The following is a 15,067-nucleotide window of genomic DNA, read 5'->3' on the forward strand; positions in this document are numbered from 1 at the left end:
ACTTTTAGCGAAACGACATTATGCAACATGTTTTTAATGATTGTGAAAGCTGATGTGGAGGAGAATAAGTGGACAAAGTTTAAGAAATTTAAAAAATGGGTTTTTTTTTTAATTCTCGTCAGAAGTTTTCATTGTCCGGTGTTTTCTTTAATTTCGGCCGATCATATCTCTTTACTGAAAAGCTATATAAATATAAGATTCGGCAGTGTGGTAGATAAGCATGCGAAGAACGTAATGCCCAATTTTTGTCGCTCTGCTACAAGGATTTTTCGAGATAAAGACCTTCAAAGTAAAGAAAATAACGTTTCCTGGGCCAATTTTGAGGTTTTTTATAAAAACATCTACACTACACATCAAAACTAAAAATACCTGAGCAGAAGCAAAAGCATGCATATATTTAGTTAAAGAAATTTCAGCTACCTGACTTTAATATATTTTGTGCAATTCATAACGAAAGTTGGCCAAAACAGCAGAGTGGATGAGCGCTCCACTCCACCTCTTCGTCATTATTGATTTCCTGTGCTTCGAGAAAATTTTTGGCGGCAAAACAAATTGCAGATCTCTTATTTCCACTCATCAGGCAATAATATATAAAATTTTGAAATAAATTTGAGAAGTTGACCAGCCATTGATTGTTCGATCTTGCGTGGAATCACCCATAAGGACTTTCATTAGCATCCTTTTTTTTTTCTATTTTTGGCAAAAATTCTGGTCATTTGATAGAAAACAAATATACATTGTAACTATTATACCTTTGAACAGGCCATCAAGCCAACTCTACAGGCCATTCAGGCATCTGGGTTGAACATTTCCACACAGCAGGATGGAACGACAGTGTTCTGCCACCTTCCCAAGTAAGATTCTGTGCCGTTAGTCTCATGGAATTTGGGCATGCTGCATGTACTGAATGATACTAGTGGCATCCTGCTTAAAAAGGGACACTACAGAGAATGATACTTTAATTTGTAAGACTAGTAAATTTACAGTTCCCCTTCTACAATATCAAAAACACCACTCTTGCCACAAAAAGTCTTGGTAAGCCAAATGTTCTCATGGTAAGCCAGAAAATGTGCAATAAGGACAGACATGGGGACATGCCACCTTGAAGTTCCTGCACTAGGGTGCCGCAATGTCATAGATTTTGATGGGTGTCTTCGAGGGACTCTATAAATTTGTCAGTAAAAGTGGATTAGGTGCCTAGTATTTCAAAGGAGCCAAAAACTTAACATGGCATATTTCTGGAACTTTTATTGTGCCAATATAGCAAAAATGGGAAAAAAAAACTTTGATATCCATTATGTCAAGCTGATGTACTGCTTTGAGGATCTTGGTACAAAATTAAAATTAAAAAAAAAAATGAAACATTTACTTTCATTTTCTCTTCTAGTAAAGCACCAATAGTTGTGAAATTACATACAGTAGTTTTCAAAGAATAATTTATCTGTTTAAACTAATTTAGTGTTGTTTAATGCTCCGCTAATGAAACTGACAGTGCGTGTAATGTTTTGAAAGTGAGGCACCTGTGCAGCTCATGGGCGCTGTTCAACAAGCCACTTCATATTGAGCTGACTTATTGGTTAACAGTGAACATGTTTTGTAGAGTTGCAGTTGCAGTGCATATTGTTGCATAAACAGTGTTGCCATTGTTGTAGCAGCCATGCATTTATTTAGAGTAGATTTCCGTTGTTTGTTGCTTCTGTATGACACCGAATGCTCATATATACATTGTGGCTCGCTGTTGTACTGACTCCCATTATTATGACCAGTCCAGGGTTTGTACAGGTCCTTGAAAACCCTCGAAATTGAAAATTACATTTTCAAGGCCTTTGAAAGTCTTGGAATTGTATTCTGTTCTTGAAAACCCTTGAATTTCGGGACCCGTGCAGTCTAAAGTCCACAGTGCAACCTGCTTTCTGTTGTAGATTAGTGTCGATGCGGCAAACTTTCGATTTCAGAAACAGTACTCCAGGGGAGTTTGCATGTATTATGTTCGTTCGTGCCTTGTCCTGTTGTTTATTTTACTCCTCACCCATCAGTTCATCTTGTCTCGCTTTCTTTCTCTGTCTCTGCTTATCTCCTTACGACTTCACTCTTGTCTCCTGCATTTATGCTGCTTTTTTCCCTGTCAAGCGAGCAGTGCATGTGGTTAGTACTCTGTAACGATGTCAAGCCTTGCTAATACTAGAGAAGTCTCAACACCTGTCCTGAACATTTGTTGTGTGTTGGGAACTACTTTAGATGGCATCAAGGCTAGACTTTTCTACAGTGGAATAATACAGTTAAAAATCAGTCTAACTGATTTATGTAGTTCCCAATCTAAAAAAGAAATTTGCATTCCCCGGCAGGTACACATAAGGTTCAACGTTGTTGTCAACCCGAACTAACGAAACTAACTTGGAACCATAACTGATTTAACGAAGCATTTTCTGAAATAAATTAGTAAAAGGAAGTGCTAATTCTTTTCTACTTTTTACACCAATGGCGTTTTTCTTCAAGTGCGGGCACTAACGCTATTGGATTAAAACATCTGTCACCCATAGTCACGAGCCTGGTTTTATTTTGACAAGGCTATGCGCACCCACATGCATGGAACAGTGGACTCAACAGTCGCGCTGTTATATACCAGATGGTACTACGGGTGGCGGTGGTTTATTGTTCCTGTTAATGCTCCCACAGGAACACTACTTTGTGCTTTCATTATTTCATGATTTATGTGACAGATGACACTGACAGTCTCCTTGCAACTTTCTTGCTCGCCCTGCTCGCATAACCACTGCATTCGTTCTCTCAGTCATTGCATTTCTGCTGCATGTCATATTTCATGCAACTGTCTACCTGGCCTGCATCGCCTGGACCACATATGTGAGGCTTAATTTTCAGTACACCTGAACAAACTTTTCACACGAGCACGTGTGGGTTAGTGGCACGTGTGAAGAAAAATTCTCATTTCGATGCCGTTTTTTAGTCCTTGAAAAACGTGCAACAGGCCCTTAAAATTCCTTGAATATCCTTTAATTTTCTCCTTTGAAACCTGTACGAATCCTGCCAGTCACGTTGAAATCACTGCGAGCAAAAAAACAAGGACACAGTGAAGTTAATCAGCAGGTGATTCACTGTGCCTTTGTCTTCTGTGTGCACTGCGATTTCAACATGAATAGTTACCAATTTGCCCAACTTTCAGTTCTCTTACAGTCAGCTCGTGTGGGAGTCAAACCGGTACTTTTATGCTTTGTTAATATGGAAACTTGTTATATATTCAGATGATGGACTTGGCAAAAACAAGCAAAGCCCATATACGAACAGTACCCTTAATGTTAACAGCATCTATATAAAACAACCTTTGACCACGCTATGTATATAGTACTATATTTCAAGTGCAGAATAGCCTTGCTTGAGGGGGTGGAAGCTTCTCAAGCTTTCACCCCCTCAGCGTAAATGTGCACTTGATGCACATTTACACTAACTTGTGGACACACATGAGGCTTCCATAAAATGATTAGTATTGTCTGAGAAACCTCTATAGTAAAAGATTTTTAAGCCAAGCGATGACAACTATTTGAAGGGACACTAAAGGCAAATATTGAGTCGACGTTGATTGTTGCAATAGTGGTCCAGAAACCTTGTTGTGCTACTTTTGTGCCAAGGAAGTGCTTATTTTGAAATAAAATCATGTTTTAGTGGTCTGCATTGCATTAGCGCACTTCAAATCACCCGCCTGAAAGCGGTCTTTCTCACGTCACTGTTGCCGTGCCCAACGTTGCCCGCCTTTACTGCGTGGCGGCATGCACTGGCGGCGTGCACCATTCAGGCATCTGGCAACATCACATGCATGCGACATTTTGTTGAACTTTCTGTCAGAGCGACTTTCACAAACGCGCAAAACACACGCGGCAGTACACGGTACCGAAACTACCACTGAGGCGCGACGGCGTGAGCGAAGCAGGGCGCCGGGCAAAGCACAGTTCGGCGAAAACAAAACCTTTGAACCATGCGCGCCGTTCCCCATGGCAACGCCAAAGAGGTTTTTTTTTTCCATTAATCAAACAGAAACGAACAAGCAGCATTTTATTACGTCTCTTGATGCATGGAAGGTTCTTTTTTTATTGCAGCTAGTTTGATTACGAGTGATTAATTGTAGTCGGACTCTCTCACATCATCGGGATCATTTCCAAAATGTCCCGCTCGTGGCACTCATCGTGTGATACATTTAGCTTAATTTCTCGTTAAGTAGGGCACTGCTGTTGATAATATTGCCGTTTTAGACATTGTCATACATTGAGCTTTCACTCTGACATAAATTGTTATTTTCCCTTAGTGTCCTATTAAGACCGTTCTATAAAAAATAATGGCTCGAATGCAATTCAGGATTCCAGCGAGGATGCTGCAGGAGGATGTATGACAGCGTTCATACTGATAATGGGATGGACAGGAAGGAAGAAAAGAATACCCTTCAAATTACCAAGGCTTCATCAAATATGAACGCTTCTACAGATCATTATGTGAAAAAGCAGGTTGTTGTGTTCAGATTGAAAATTTTTTATTTGGATTAGTATGGATGATTTGCTATATAAACTTCATCAGAAACTGTAGCAAAACATGACTGCATATGAAAAGTCAGGAGAAAAAGTCTGAATGTGAGGTTAGAGTATGTATGTTTAATCAAAATGCTTTTGATGGTGTTGTGCCAGCTGTCAGTGCTTATTTATTATGCCAGTCCTTACTGTATGCTGGTACGTTGACAGCCTGACAGGTGACTGTTCACTAAAGGGAAATATTGTCATGCTTTTTTTTTTTTTTGGTTGCTGACATGCTTATGTGAAAGCAAGCGCTTGATATTATGTGCTGTTTGCACGGGAAGTATGCAGCTCCACAAATTGTCAATGGTGGCTACAAGATTAGTTAGCTAAATCTGGTTTTAATTGTACAAAAGAAACTACGGCTATTAATAAGTATTGGTATCAAAATAAATAATAAAATAAATTATATTTCCAGATGCCAGCATTTCATTTTGCAGTCTTACTGTGTTGACAACAATAAAGGGGGTGTTACACGTTTTACAAATATATATAAATTGTGTTGACAACATGAAAGGAGGTGTTAGACATTGTACAAATATACATAAATATGGTTGCTTTGGCATTAAAGACAAGAAACTATTTGATCTGAGAAAGCAAGCATGTCACGTGTACAATTGAGCATGATACTACTTATCAAGTGTTTGTTAAAAATGTCTCACTCATTTAGCTTTACAATAGCCTGGAATTGCAAATGGTTCATTAAATGGTAGTGCTGCACTTCCTGGATAATGATGATTATAAGTTACCCTGCTACTGTTTTTCTGTTCTGACCCTGCTACTGTTTTTCTGTTCTACTGTTCTGACCACTACGTATGTACTGTCCAAGAAATTTCATCATGTTTTTGTGGACAACATTGCAACAGTGCCAACCTGAAGCGTGTTGTGTTTAATGGTTTAAAAATGATCGGTACTTTCCCTTTTAATGATAAGCTTGTAGAATTGACAGTGTGCTGAAGTAAGGGTGGCATGATGCTGTTATTTTAAACTATGCCTTTTTTATTGCGTAATGATTGACAAGTCGTTCTGTAGCTTGTTGCTCGTTTTGTCAACCTCTTGTGGTGACTCCTTGGCTGTGGTGTTCTGCTGCTGAGCAGAAGTTCAAGGGTTCAGTTTGCGACTGCCACGGTTGTCCTTGATGGGATGGAATGCAAAATATTTTGTCTATAGTTCTGAGCAGTTGAAGTCTGATACTCTGCATTTGGCTACCAGTGCCTGTTGTGCCACTGTGTGGAGCTGATGAATTGTGATATATGGTGAGGGCTAGAGCATTCGTGATACATGGGGACTCCATCCAGCTGTCAGTTGTTTAATTGGTGTTTTGTCGTGGTGCCAGTGGAGTGTTTCATATCTTAATTGTTTTTACTCCACACTTACTTGCCACACTACTTGAAGTGGCTGTGCCAAACATACTTTTACGATTCCAGCAGTTGCAGGCACATTTTGAAGGATTTGAGTGCATATTTTTGAAGATGTGGTAGCCTGGCGTATGGTGTTAGAACAGAGCTAAAGTGCTTACTCCGCACTGTATTCTTGAGGGAAAAAAAAGAAAGGGGAACATGTGAAGAAGGAGCATGTAAAGTTTATTGAAAAAAAAAAAAGAGGACACCACAGCATTAGAAGAAATATAAGAATAACTTCGAGTACTTTTGCCCTTGTCCCTCTTGTAATTACCCATGTGCCTCTTAACTTCTGGTAGCCTAATCCCTTGTTTTACAACATGCATTTTGTAAGCTGCAACAAATGTGCATTCCAATCCTTCATAATGTTTGCCCAACCAGCTTCCACGTGAAAGTGGGTGCTTCATGCTGCTTGGCACATGAGCACAAAAAAACCAGGGCTGGCAGGGCCCAACCAATGTCATCTTGGAGTACTGAATGAATGACTGTCAAATGGATTCAGTCACCATGTGTAACACTCTTGTCGTCAGCACATGCCACAGCTCTCGTGAAGCTCATTTGCGTAAGAGCTCACTGGTGGCACACTTAGCATAGGTAGCCTTAAAGCTCCTTTATTCGAGAAAGTAGTGACGCTCCCAGATCTTCGCTGCCACATTCCCATCTGTGGTGCCAACCTCCTCTCTTTCGTTCTCTCTTTTACTACCACCAGCACATCCTGCATGTTGATTTACTGTGGCATGTGATACTGCCCCGTCAGCTGATGTTCACGTGATAGACACAGCATAAAAGTTATTTTGGTTGTTTTCTTTTTCTTTCCAGGCTCCATTTCCTTGCCTGCGCTAATAATACTGCCAGGCCACATGTGCTCATTTCAAGATAAGCTTTGATTGCCAGAAGAGTACCTTGCTCTTGTGCATTTCAATACAGCAACAGGCTGGAAAAGGGAATAGCAAAATTTTAACCCCCCCAGGGAAAATTCAATGTCCTGTAATGAAAACTGTGGCTGCATGTCTTACATTTTTTAAGAGTCATGTCATCCTACAACAGAATCTTGGCAAAGACTCACAGGTTTTCACATTTGCCCGATTAAAACTGACAAAGACTAAGACATGACCTGACGAAGACTAAAACAAAGACTAAGACATGACCTGACGAAGACTAAAACTGGTGCATTTGTAATTTCCTTGAAAGCAGGACGTGCAATAGTGTTGGCCATTTGTGACATTGCACAACGTCGGAAGAAGGGACTTCGCTGATGTGAAACACTCTTATTTCCTAGGAAAGTGTAGTTTCTTAGTAATGTTTTAGGGGAAAATGACACAATTTTTTACATATTTGGTGGACCAGAATCTCAACAAGAATTTGGCACCAGGCACAGCTGCACTTCAGACATGTTTATTTTAAAGCCCAGTTATGCAGTGCTGTTCATCTTATCGTCGTGTTGTTGTCTTCTCTAATTTTTATTTGTAGCTCTTCCCTCACAAATATTAATCTGATTGATGATCACCTTTGCACAGGTTTCCTTATTTTCACTTTGTTCATTGTTCACACACACTTTCTTTTGAATATCTACTACTGCTTAATTTGCGTGCAAAACTAAAAGTATGTTTAAAAACTAAAACTAGAGGTTCCCGGTGGACGCAGACGTGATAAGCATGTTGTGTGCAATGCTGGCCAGTGAGAGAGCGAAAGTTAAAAAGTGAGGAGGAAAGCACACGTGGGGGAGTGTTGCTACTTTCCAAGATCAAGGGGCTTCGAGGCATCCACACACTCTGAGTATTGCATTTTATTTGCCGAGCACTGTACGTGTTTTCAGTGCATGTTGAAGACTTCATATGGTTAAATAACCTGGAGCCCTTTACTGTGTTGTGTCTGACCGCCTGTATGCTACATTCAGGCATTAAATGCAACCAATGAATCAGTCATTCACTCAAACTACCTTTCATGTTTTACAGGATCACAAAAGAGCACAGAGAATCACTTGCTAAAAATGCAAAGACCTTATTTAACAAGGCAAAAGAGGATCTGCTCGCTATAGAGCGAAAGTACGTCAAAGAGATCCAGAAAAATAAGCAGAATGCCTCGGAAGATCTTTCATATAATGCCACATTACAGGTGAGTGGTGAAGCTTTGGCTGTATTGTGCGGATATGTAGCTAAAAATTTATTCAGGTTTTGGAGCGCATGTGACCTACATGTGGATTGGATTAGATACATTTATGCTGTTGACCAGAGGTGTTTATGAAGGGTGGGAAGTATGAAGAGAAAAAAAAAAAAAAGGTGTCTTGCACTTGGGGTACGATCTTGTACATGTTCTGTGATAAAATGTTCTATCGTGTCACGTGGGATTGGTCAAGATTCGCGTGTATACATATGTCTGTCAGACATGAGAGTAGCAACCAGAAGAGGCAGTGCTGTCAATCATTTTGTCATCTACTACACGAAGAATGGACGTAAACACTGTTCGGTCCGATAGAACTGATATAGAACGGTCTCCGGACAACCTGAATTGGATCGAAACATAAGTGCTCAGGCCAAAGAAGTGAATTAGCCCACTTTGTCTCTGGCTTAATCCAGTCCTGCGCCGACAGTTTGCGAAAATGGCCACCAGTGCCACCACCAAATGTCTCGTGTAATTGCGACACCACCCAGCGCCCAATCAAGACATTAACACAAATAAATTGTTAAAGTTATCACGCCCTTAAATTTCAAGCTTTAAAAAACAAGGCCCGAAATACTGATGTTCAGATAGAATATTCAAATGTTTCTTTATGCGTTAAAAACATTTCTGATGTCATTATACAGTCCCCCAGAGATGATCAAAACGTCGTACATTCATTCCGGGTTGGTTGCCCTGCGCTTATTGGCCTTTCGTTTACTCCATCTCGTTCTTTCGTGACATTGCGTTCTGTTCTATTATGGAACGTGTACAAGATCGCGCCACTGATGCCTGTATTCCAAAACTGCAATGTGCAGCTTGATGTATGACTACTATACTGCACATTTCAGTTCCCAGCTGTGCAGAAATCAAGGAATTGACTGTATTATTGAATCCTCTTCTAAAAAATTTTTTGGTCTGGTGTGCGTGGTCCATTGCTCCTGCATCAAGTGGCGTTGCTTTTTTTTACTGCAACCAACCGAGAAGAGCCATATAAAATTGGGGGGGATGGACATGCTTCTGAGTTCCCTATACAATCTTGCTTACATTGAAAGTAGGCTGTCATGCCCTCTTGAAAGCATGTTGTTGTCGTGGCACGTTTCTCCATTGTCCAGGTAAATTTGAGCGTTTGCATGTTTAGCAACTGTAGTTAACAAATTACGCAACCTTTTTGCCCTGGGACATGCAGTAATGAGGACGGCTATATAGTACCTGTGCTATTAAAGGCCAACTCCGGCGATTTCTTGGCCATGTCAAAGTAATGGTGCTTTTATGTTCCTGAGACGATCCTGTCACGGGCCCGATAGCAGAAATACTCGGCAAATTGGAGAATAATTTTAAATAAGCAAAAAAGTGCAACACCAATACCGAAACCCAACTGAGCATACTGTCTTCGCGTGATGTATAAGTCGGGAAAAACCGGAAATCATGCAAGGCGTGCCGGTCCCGATCGGGTAAAATGCTATTGCTGAGAAGTTTGCGGACTAACTAAAGCTTTTTAATATTGCTATGGGAAGAGTGCATAAGTTTGGCATTAGCGGCATTTAACGTCATGTTGGTAGGGCCGAAGGAATTTAATATAAGCCAAGTACGAGCCACCTTTTCGCGCCAACGTTACTAGATTAGGTTACGTTGTTTCGCACGATGTGCAGCTCACCGTATACCGATAGGCCCGGTCACGGTGCACCCTGTATATGTTACGGAAAGTGTTTCGGTGATGTTCACGCATGTGCATTCTTTAGCCGGTACGGTATTACCGTACTTTCCGTGCGGTAAACCGGTGTTGCTAGCTAAAACATGCTAATTAAAGACGCAGGGTAATCATTAGGTGCAAGTGTTTTGTGACTGCCAATGGGAAATCGTGTGCAGCGCACAATGCGACACCACTTGCCACCCATCGCATGCATTACCACAAGGAACTGGAATTCACACGCCCAGCCAACGAAGCGCTCGCCAAACACAGCGCGTGATTGTTGCCTTGCGGATAGCAGATGCTCTAGTGGCCCCTCGATTCCATCACTTTCGCTTTAACAAGAATGACTTCACGCACACAATGTTGCCAATAATTCTGGGAAGCGAGGTGGGGAGAGTCGGGGCAATCAATAAAATTCATTTGTAATGAATCTGCGTATGTCTCCAGCTTGTAATTTGGCATAAATAACAGGAACGTGAAAAGGAACGTACCCAGCGAATTTTATTGAGATCCATTGACCTCTAAAGATCGCCGGAGTTGGCCTTTAAAGGATAGCACAGTGTAGTACAGGAAAAAGAAGAGTTCACAAAAAAGACGGTCCATTGCGAATGATGTTTATTGAAAAATATTGAACTTCGAGCACAAATTGGCACCTTCTACCACATTATTAGTGAATAATAAAAAAAAAGATTTTATGACAGGCAGTAAAAAGATGTGGCAAATGCAGTTACTTTTTTTTTTAATCATCCAGTTGTAACTTGCTGATACTAATGTTAGCATAGCAAAAAATATGGGGGGAGGTGATTAAAGGTGGTGCTTTGAAGCTTCATCTATTATTCAGGAACAGTAATGTCTTATCCATCAGTGCAGTCATGCACTGATGGATAAGAAAAATTCATCAGTGCATGACTGTGTATGCATTAACTTTTGCCAGTGTTCAGAATTTCCATTTCCAGTTCGCGCTTTTCAGTTAGCACATTGGCATGCTTGAAAAGCGCTGAGCAGCCACATTGCCTGCAGTGTGCAGATAGGTTCAGAAGGTTACTAGGGGCCTTCAAGATTGATTTTATCGTGACCTGTCATTGAAGCAGCGACCTGTCTGCTCAGAAATTTTTTTTTCTACAGCCGACTGTAACCTTGTACACCATCTTGGTAACACGACGGACCAAGCCTGTACATATAACAGAAAAATAGTAACCGACCACAATTACTTCCTTTGAAAACAGCAGTGATGGTGAAATGGTAGGGTGTCTGCTTTCAGTGCGAGAGGTACTGGGTTTTCAATGCCCAGCACCACTGGGGACCCACTTTTTTTTTTTTCTTCCCAATAATGGAGAGAGCAGTACCTCAACCCAGCACTGTATGGGTACTCTGGGTACTTGTCACAAGGATGTGCAAAGGTCTTTGGGTGGACCTTGTCTCACCATAGCCTCAGTGAAATACATAGTTGAATGTCTGCTGCTGTTGTGGAAGGCTGAGAATAGCTGCCATCGGGTACCTGCTCGTAAAATCGGTACAAGCATGCTTCTGGTCAGGCTGTCAGCAGAACAAAGTTTCACGTTGTGTGCAAGGACCCAATGTGTGCGAAATTGGTGGCTTAGGACCACCAGACATAAAAATTTACTGCACTTCAATGCATATTTACTGCACTTCAATTAAAATCTACAAACATCACCACGTATGCTTTCCTTGGTTTCGTTATCTGTTGCCGTCATATGGTTGCATTTTTTCTTGTGCATTTTCACTGGAAACTTTCTCATTGGAAAAAAGGTACCATTACACTTTTGCTGAGCAGGGCAGTGTGCTGGGCTTGGTAGCAGCCTTTTATGTTCTACGAGGTAAAAGAAAACTTGCAAAAATACTGAGAATAAAGCACGGTAGGACTGTCACCACGTCCTTGAGCTTTTATAAAAATTAAACGGGGAAAAAAAGTGTGTTGCAACTCTGACCAAAGTACTTCCAACTCAACCCTTGAAAAAAAGAACATGCTTTTTCACGGGGAAGCAATATTCTGAGAAAGCATTACTTGCACTAAATCTAGGGAAATGCTTACCTGCACATTTATGAAGGGGCTGCAGTTACATCATCTTAGGGGCCATTCGTTTCTGTTTAGCGGGCAAACAATTACTGCTTTTGTGTGATTGTATCTGACCTTTCTGCAAGTTGTGAACATAACGGTGATATTTTGTGTAATTTTACTCTTTTTTTTTTTACTGGCACAGGTGAAAATGGAAATAGAAAATACAGTGAACAAAGCTGATGCTATGACAAAAGCCAAACAGCAGGACTTGTTGGGAGAAAAGTAGTCCCTTAGGTATGTGTGAATGTACTGGAACAGGGGGGAATAAATGAGTAGTAGTTGTTAAAATTGCACATTGGTCCTCCTTTCTTTGATTGCTCAGACTACATTTTTGCGATAGCTGCTTCCCAGTATCAAGCATACCCCCCCCCCCCCCCCCGTCCATAGTAATATGTGGTGGCAGGAAGGAAAGAGGTTGAGAGATTTACTTTGCTATTTAACAGTGCCTTATTTTATCAATAATATATACTATACAGGGTGTCCCAGCTATCATGCACTTCAGATTTTTTTTTAATGGAAGCCTTCTATATGGATGCAATGAATTGCATATCATCAACATAACATGTGTTAGCATCTCGTATTGCTTTGACAAGTGAGCAAAAGCATTTCACTCTTTAATATTGCAAAGTAATGCTGGTAAGACTTCATGAAGGCAGCTCAGGATGAATTGTTACAGTTGGCAAGACCTGGGCTCATCAGTTTGATCTCGATAGTAAGCTCCAGTGAACAGTACTGATATTTCCCAAAAACATCTATCAACAAAACTGATGTGGACAAAGTGTTATGATTTACCAGAGTGCGAAAGTACAGCAATTAGTATTCTGAGAAAATGCCCCAATAGGATAAAATGCTGTTAATATCTTTTATATTTGTTTTCTCTCAAAAAGCAGTGTTCCTCGTGCTTGAGCAGTGAAGAAAGGCCTTTCGCTTATTTTCTGTGTTACATGTACTAAGCACTTTGATTTGTACTATCATGAGCAATATGAGCTTGAACACACGAGCGCGTGGCAGATAGCCTCGAAACCGAGATAGCGTGATACGTGGATGGCGCTGCTGAAATCAGAGAGGAAAGGAGGGGCACTCTTTTGCTGGCTGTTGGGACTCCCGCTTCGCTAGCGTTGCTGCGAAACGGCAGCTGATTGTGTGCGATCGGCCGTTAGCAATGATAACACAAAAAAAGATTGCACGAAAAACAGTAATAAATAAAAGAGGCCTATCAAAATGCTCAGCTGCCAACACCACGTAGATATAATACAGGCATGGCCTGTGCATCATGGCAGGCTACGCGGGGTTGGGACAACTCAGATAACTTTTGGAGCAGTTTTTGGAGCAGAAGAAATAGCGTTTTGGAGCAGGAAAACTGTGTTTTGGAGCAGCTGGTCAAAAAAAAAAAAAAAAAGCTAGTCAACCTTTTTGCAAGAACCAACAGAACCTAAGTAGTGTTAAGAAACTATTTTACAACAGCTAGGGCAAATGTTCCATGTCTGCATTATTTGTATGTTAAAGTTGCAAGTTGGAAAAAATTTACAAGAAGTGGAACCAAGGGGTACAAGATGTCACCAATTTTGATATCACAATGAAAGTAAACATTGCATGATTCTTTTATTTCAACTTCGTTGCTTTTGCCTTTTCTGCACTTTGTAAAATTCAGCAATTTGCTGAATAGCCTCTTTCAGGGCAGAGTTTCCTTTGCAAAGGAGTGCTTGGCCACTTTCGATATTGCGAATATCATTCTGCTTAATGCCGGAACAAATGAGTTCATGTGCACTAGAGAGCAATGCTCTCCTTGATTCCACTTGGCCTTCCAAGACCTTTCTGTCACTCTGCATCAGCTCTTCTGTGGTGTTGGTAGCAACATCTATGACTTTCCATTTTTAAGCACTTGTTTCAGCGCTGAGCCTCTCAGCACACCTTGCCCTGGACTGCTTGACACTCCTGATCAGTTCAGCAGTAAGGGGAACTCTTCTCGCATCACTACTGTAGCGGTTTAAGTGACTTCTTATTTGCCATATCCCTTTGATGCTTGCAATATTAAGTGAGCTGCGCCACTCAAGAAGGTTCTTGTTCTCCCTAAACCTTCATTCGACGTCTGCGTTTCTACGAGGCAAAGAAAAAAGCACGTTGGTTACTTTGGACATCAAAGTATATTTTTGTGCACATGCTGCAGTTTTAATTGAAAATACCTTTGCCCAAGAAACATCATTTCTTTCATTGGCTGACAGTACAGTCTTGGCGCCCTCACACTTAAACATGTGCCAATCACCTATTAGCGAAAATACCTGGCATTCAGACAATATCCAAGGTAGATGGGCCGCAAGAAATCGCAAAGAGTGCATCTCCGCTTCAGTGTCTTCATTCTTCAATTAAAGTAATCTTGCATGCGTAATTATCTTGTTGTCCAAAGGGAATGTGTGAAGTAGTGCTTGTGAAAACGCAAGGTAAAACGATCTAGCGCCAAGACTGAAGCCGTCTGTGCTGGCTCTGCATATCTGACCACAGCAAGCCGAGAACGCCGGACTATATAGCACCATAAAAGCCAACGTGTCTTAGTCAGATGTTAGGTTTACTTTCCCTGGTTCCAGTTTCATACGGAACGTCACATTAGATATTGCGGACGAAGCAGAATTATAGTCATTTACACTTCTATCAGTTTCTTTTAAAAACGGACAGAAAACAAATTTGCGGTTGTTAGTTTCTGCGTTTTGGAGCAGCATGGTGCAGTTTCAAGAAATATTGTGGTTTTGGCGCATCTTGGCACACAAAGTCGAAAATGTAGCACTTTGGCGCAATTGGCACAGCTGTGCCACCCCTGGCTACGTCACAGCCTATATCTAGGCAGCTACATAGCCTGATGTTGGTCATTGGGTGTAGCTGTACGAGTTGATGTGAATTAATATCACTGCTAGCGGCCACTGAAACGCTATAAGGTGCCGTTTTTGCAACAACTATATCAAGGCGGGAATATCAGCAGCTGGCGGAAGCGCGGCGCCCTTTCCACTTTGTTTCCGACAGCGGCTGCTGCAAATCAGCCGTTGTAGGGTTCAAGGCCATTCGCCACGCGCTCGTGTGTTTGAGCTCATATTTCTCACAATAGTACGTCAAGGATACTTAGTGAATAAAGTAGTGCACCAGAGAGAATTTCAAGGACAAGCCTTTGCTAACA

The 15,067-nt window shown here is 41.2% G+C and overlaps 1 protein-coding gene across 2 annotated transcripts in view; it reads left to right on the forward strand.

Annotated features, from left to right (window-relative positions):
- Nucleotides 1-12,197, forward strand: part of LOC119396130 (ribosome-recycling factor, mitochondrial) — a 31,679-nt gene extending 19,482 nt beyond the window's left edge. For both annotated transcript variants that reach the window (XM_037663224.2, XM_037663234.2), the window contains exons 5-7: nt 763-854; nt 7,930-8,089; nt 12,047-12,197. In XM_037663224.2, the coding sequence (XP_037519152.1) occupies nt 763-854; nt 7,930-8,089; nt 12,047-12,130 (336 nt within the window). In that variant the 3' untranslated portion in view covers nt 12,131-12,197. The remainder of the gene's footprint in view (nt 1-762; nt 855-7,929; nt 8,090-12,046) is intronic.
- Nucleotides 12,198-15,067: the final 2,870 nt, after the last annotated feature.

The sequence above is a fragment of the Rhipicephalus sanguineus genome, chromosome 1 (genome assembly GCF_013339695.2).
Source record: "Rhipicephalus sanguineus isolate Rsan-2018 chromosome 1, BIME_Rsan_1.4, whole genome shotgun sequence".
NCBI classification, from domain to species: domain Eukaryota; kingdom Metazoa; phylum Arthropoda; class Arachnida; order Ixodida; family Ixodidae; genus Rhipicephalus; species Rhipicephalus sanguineus.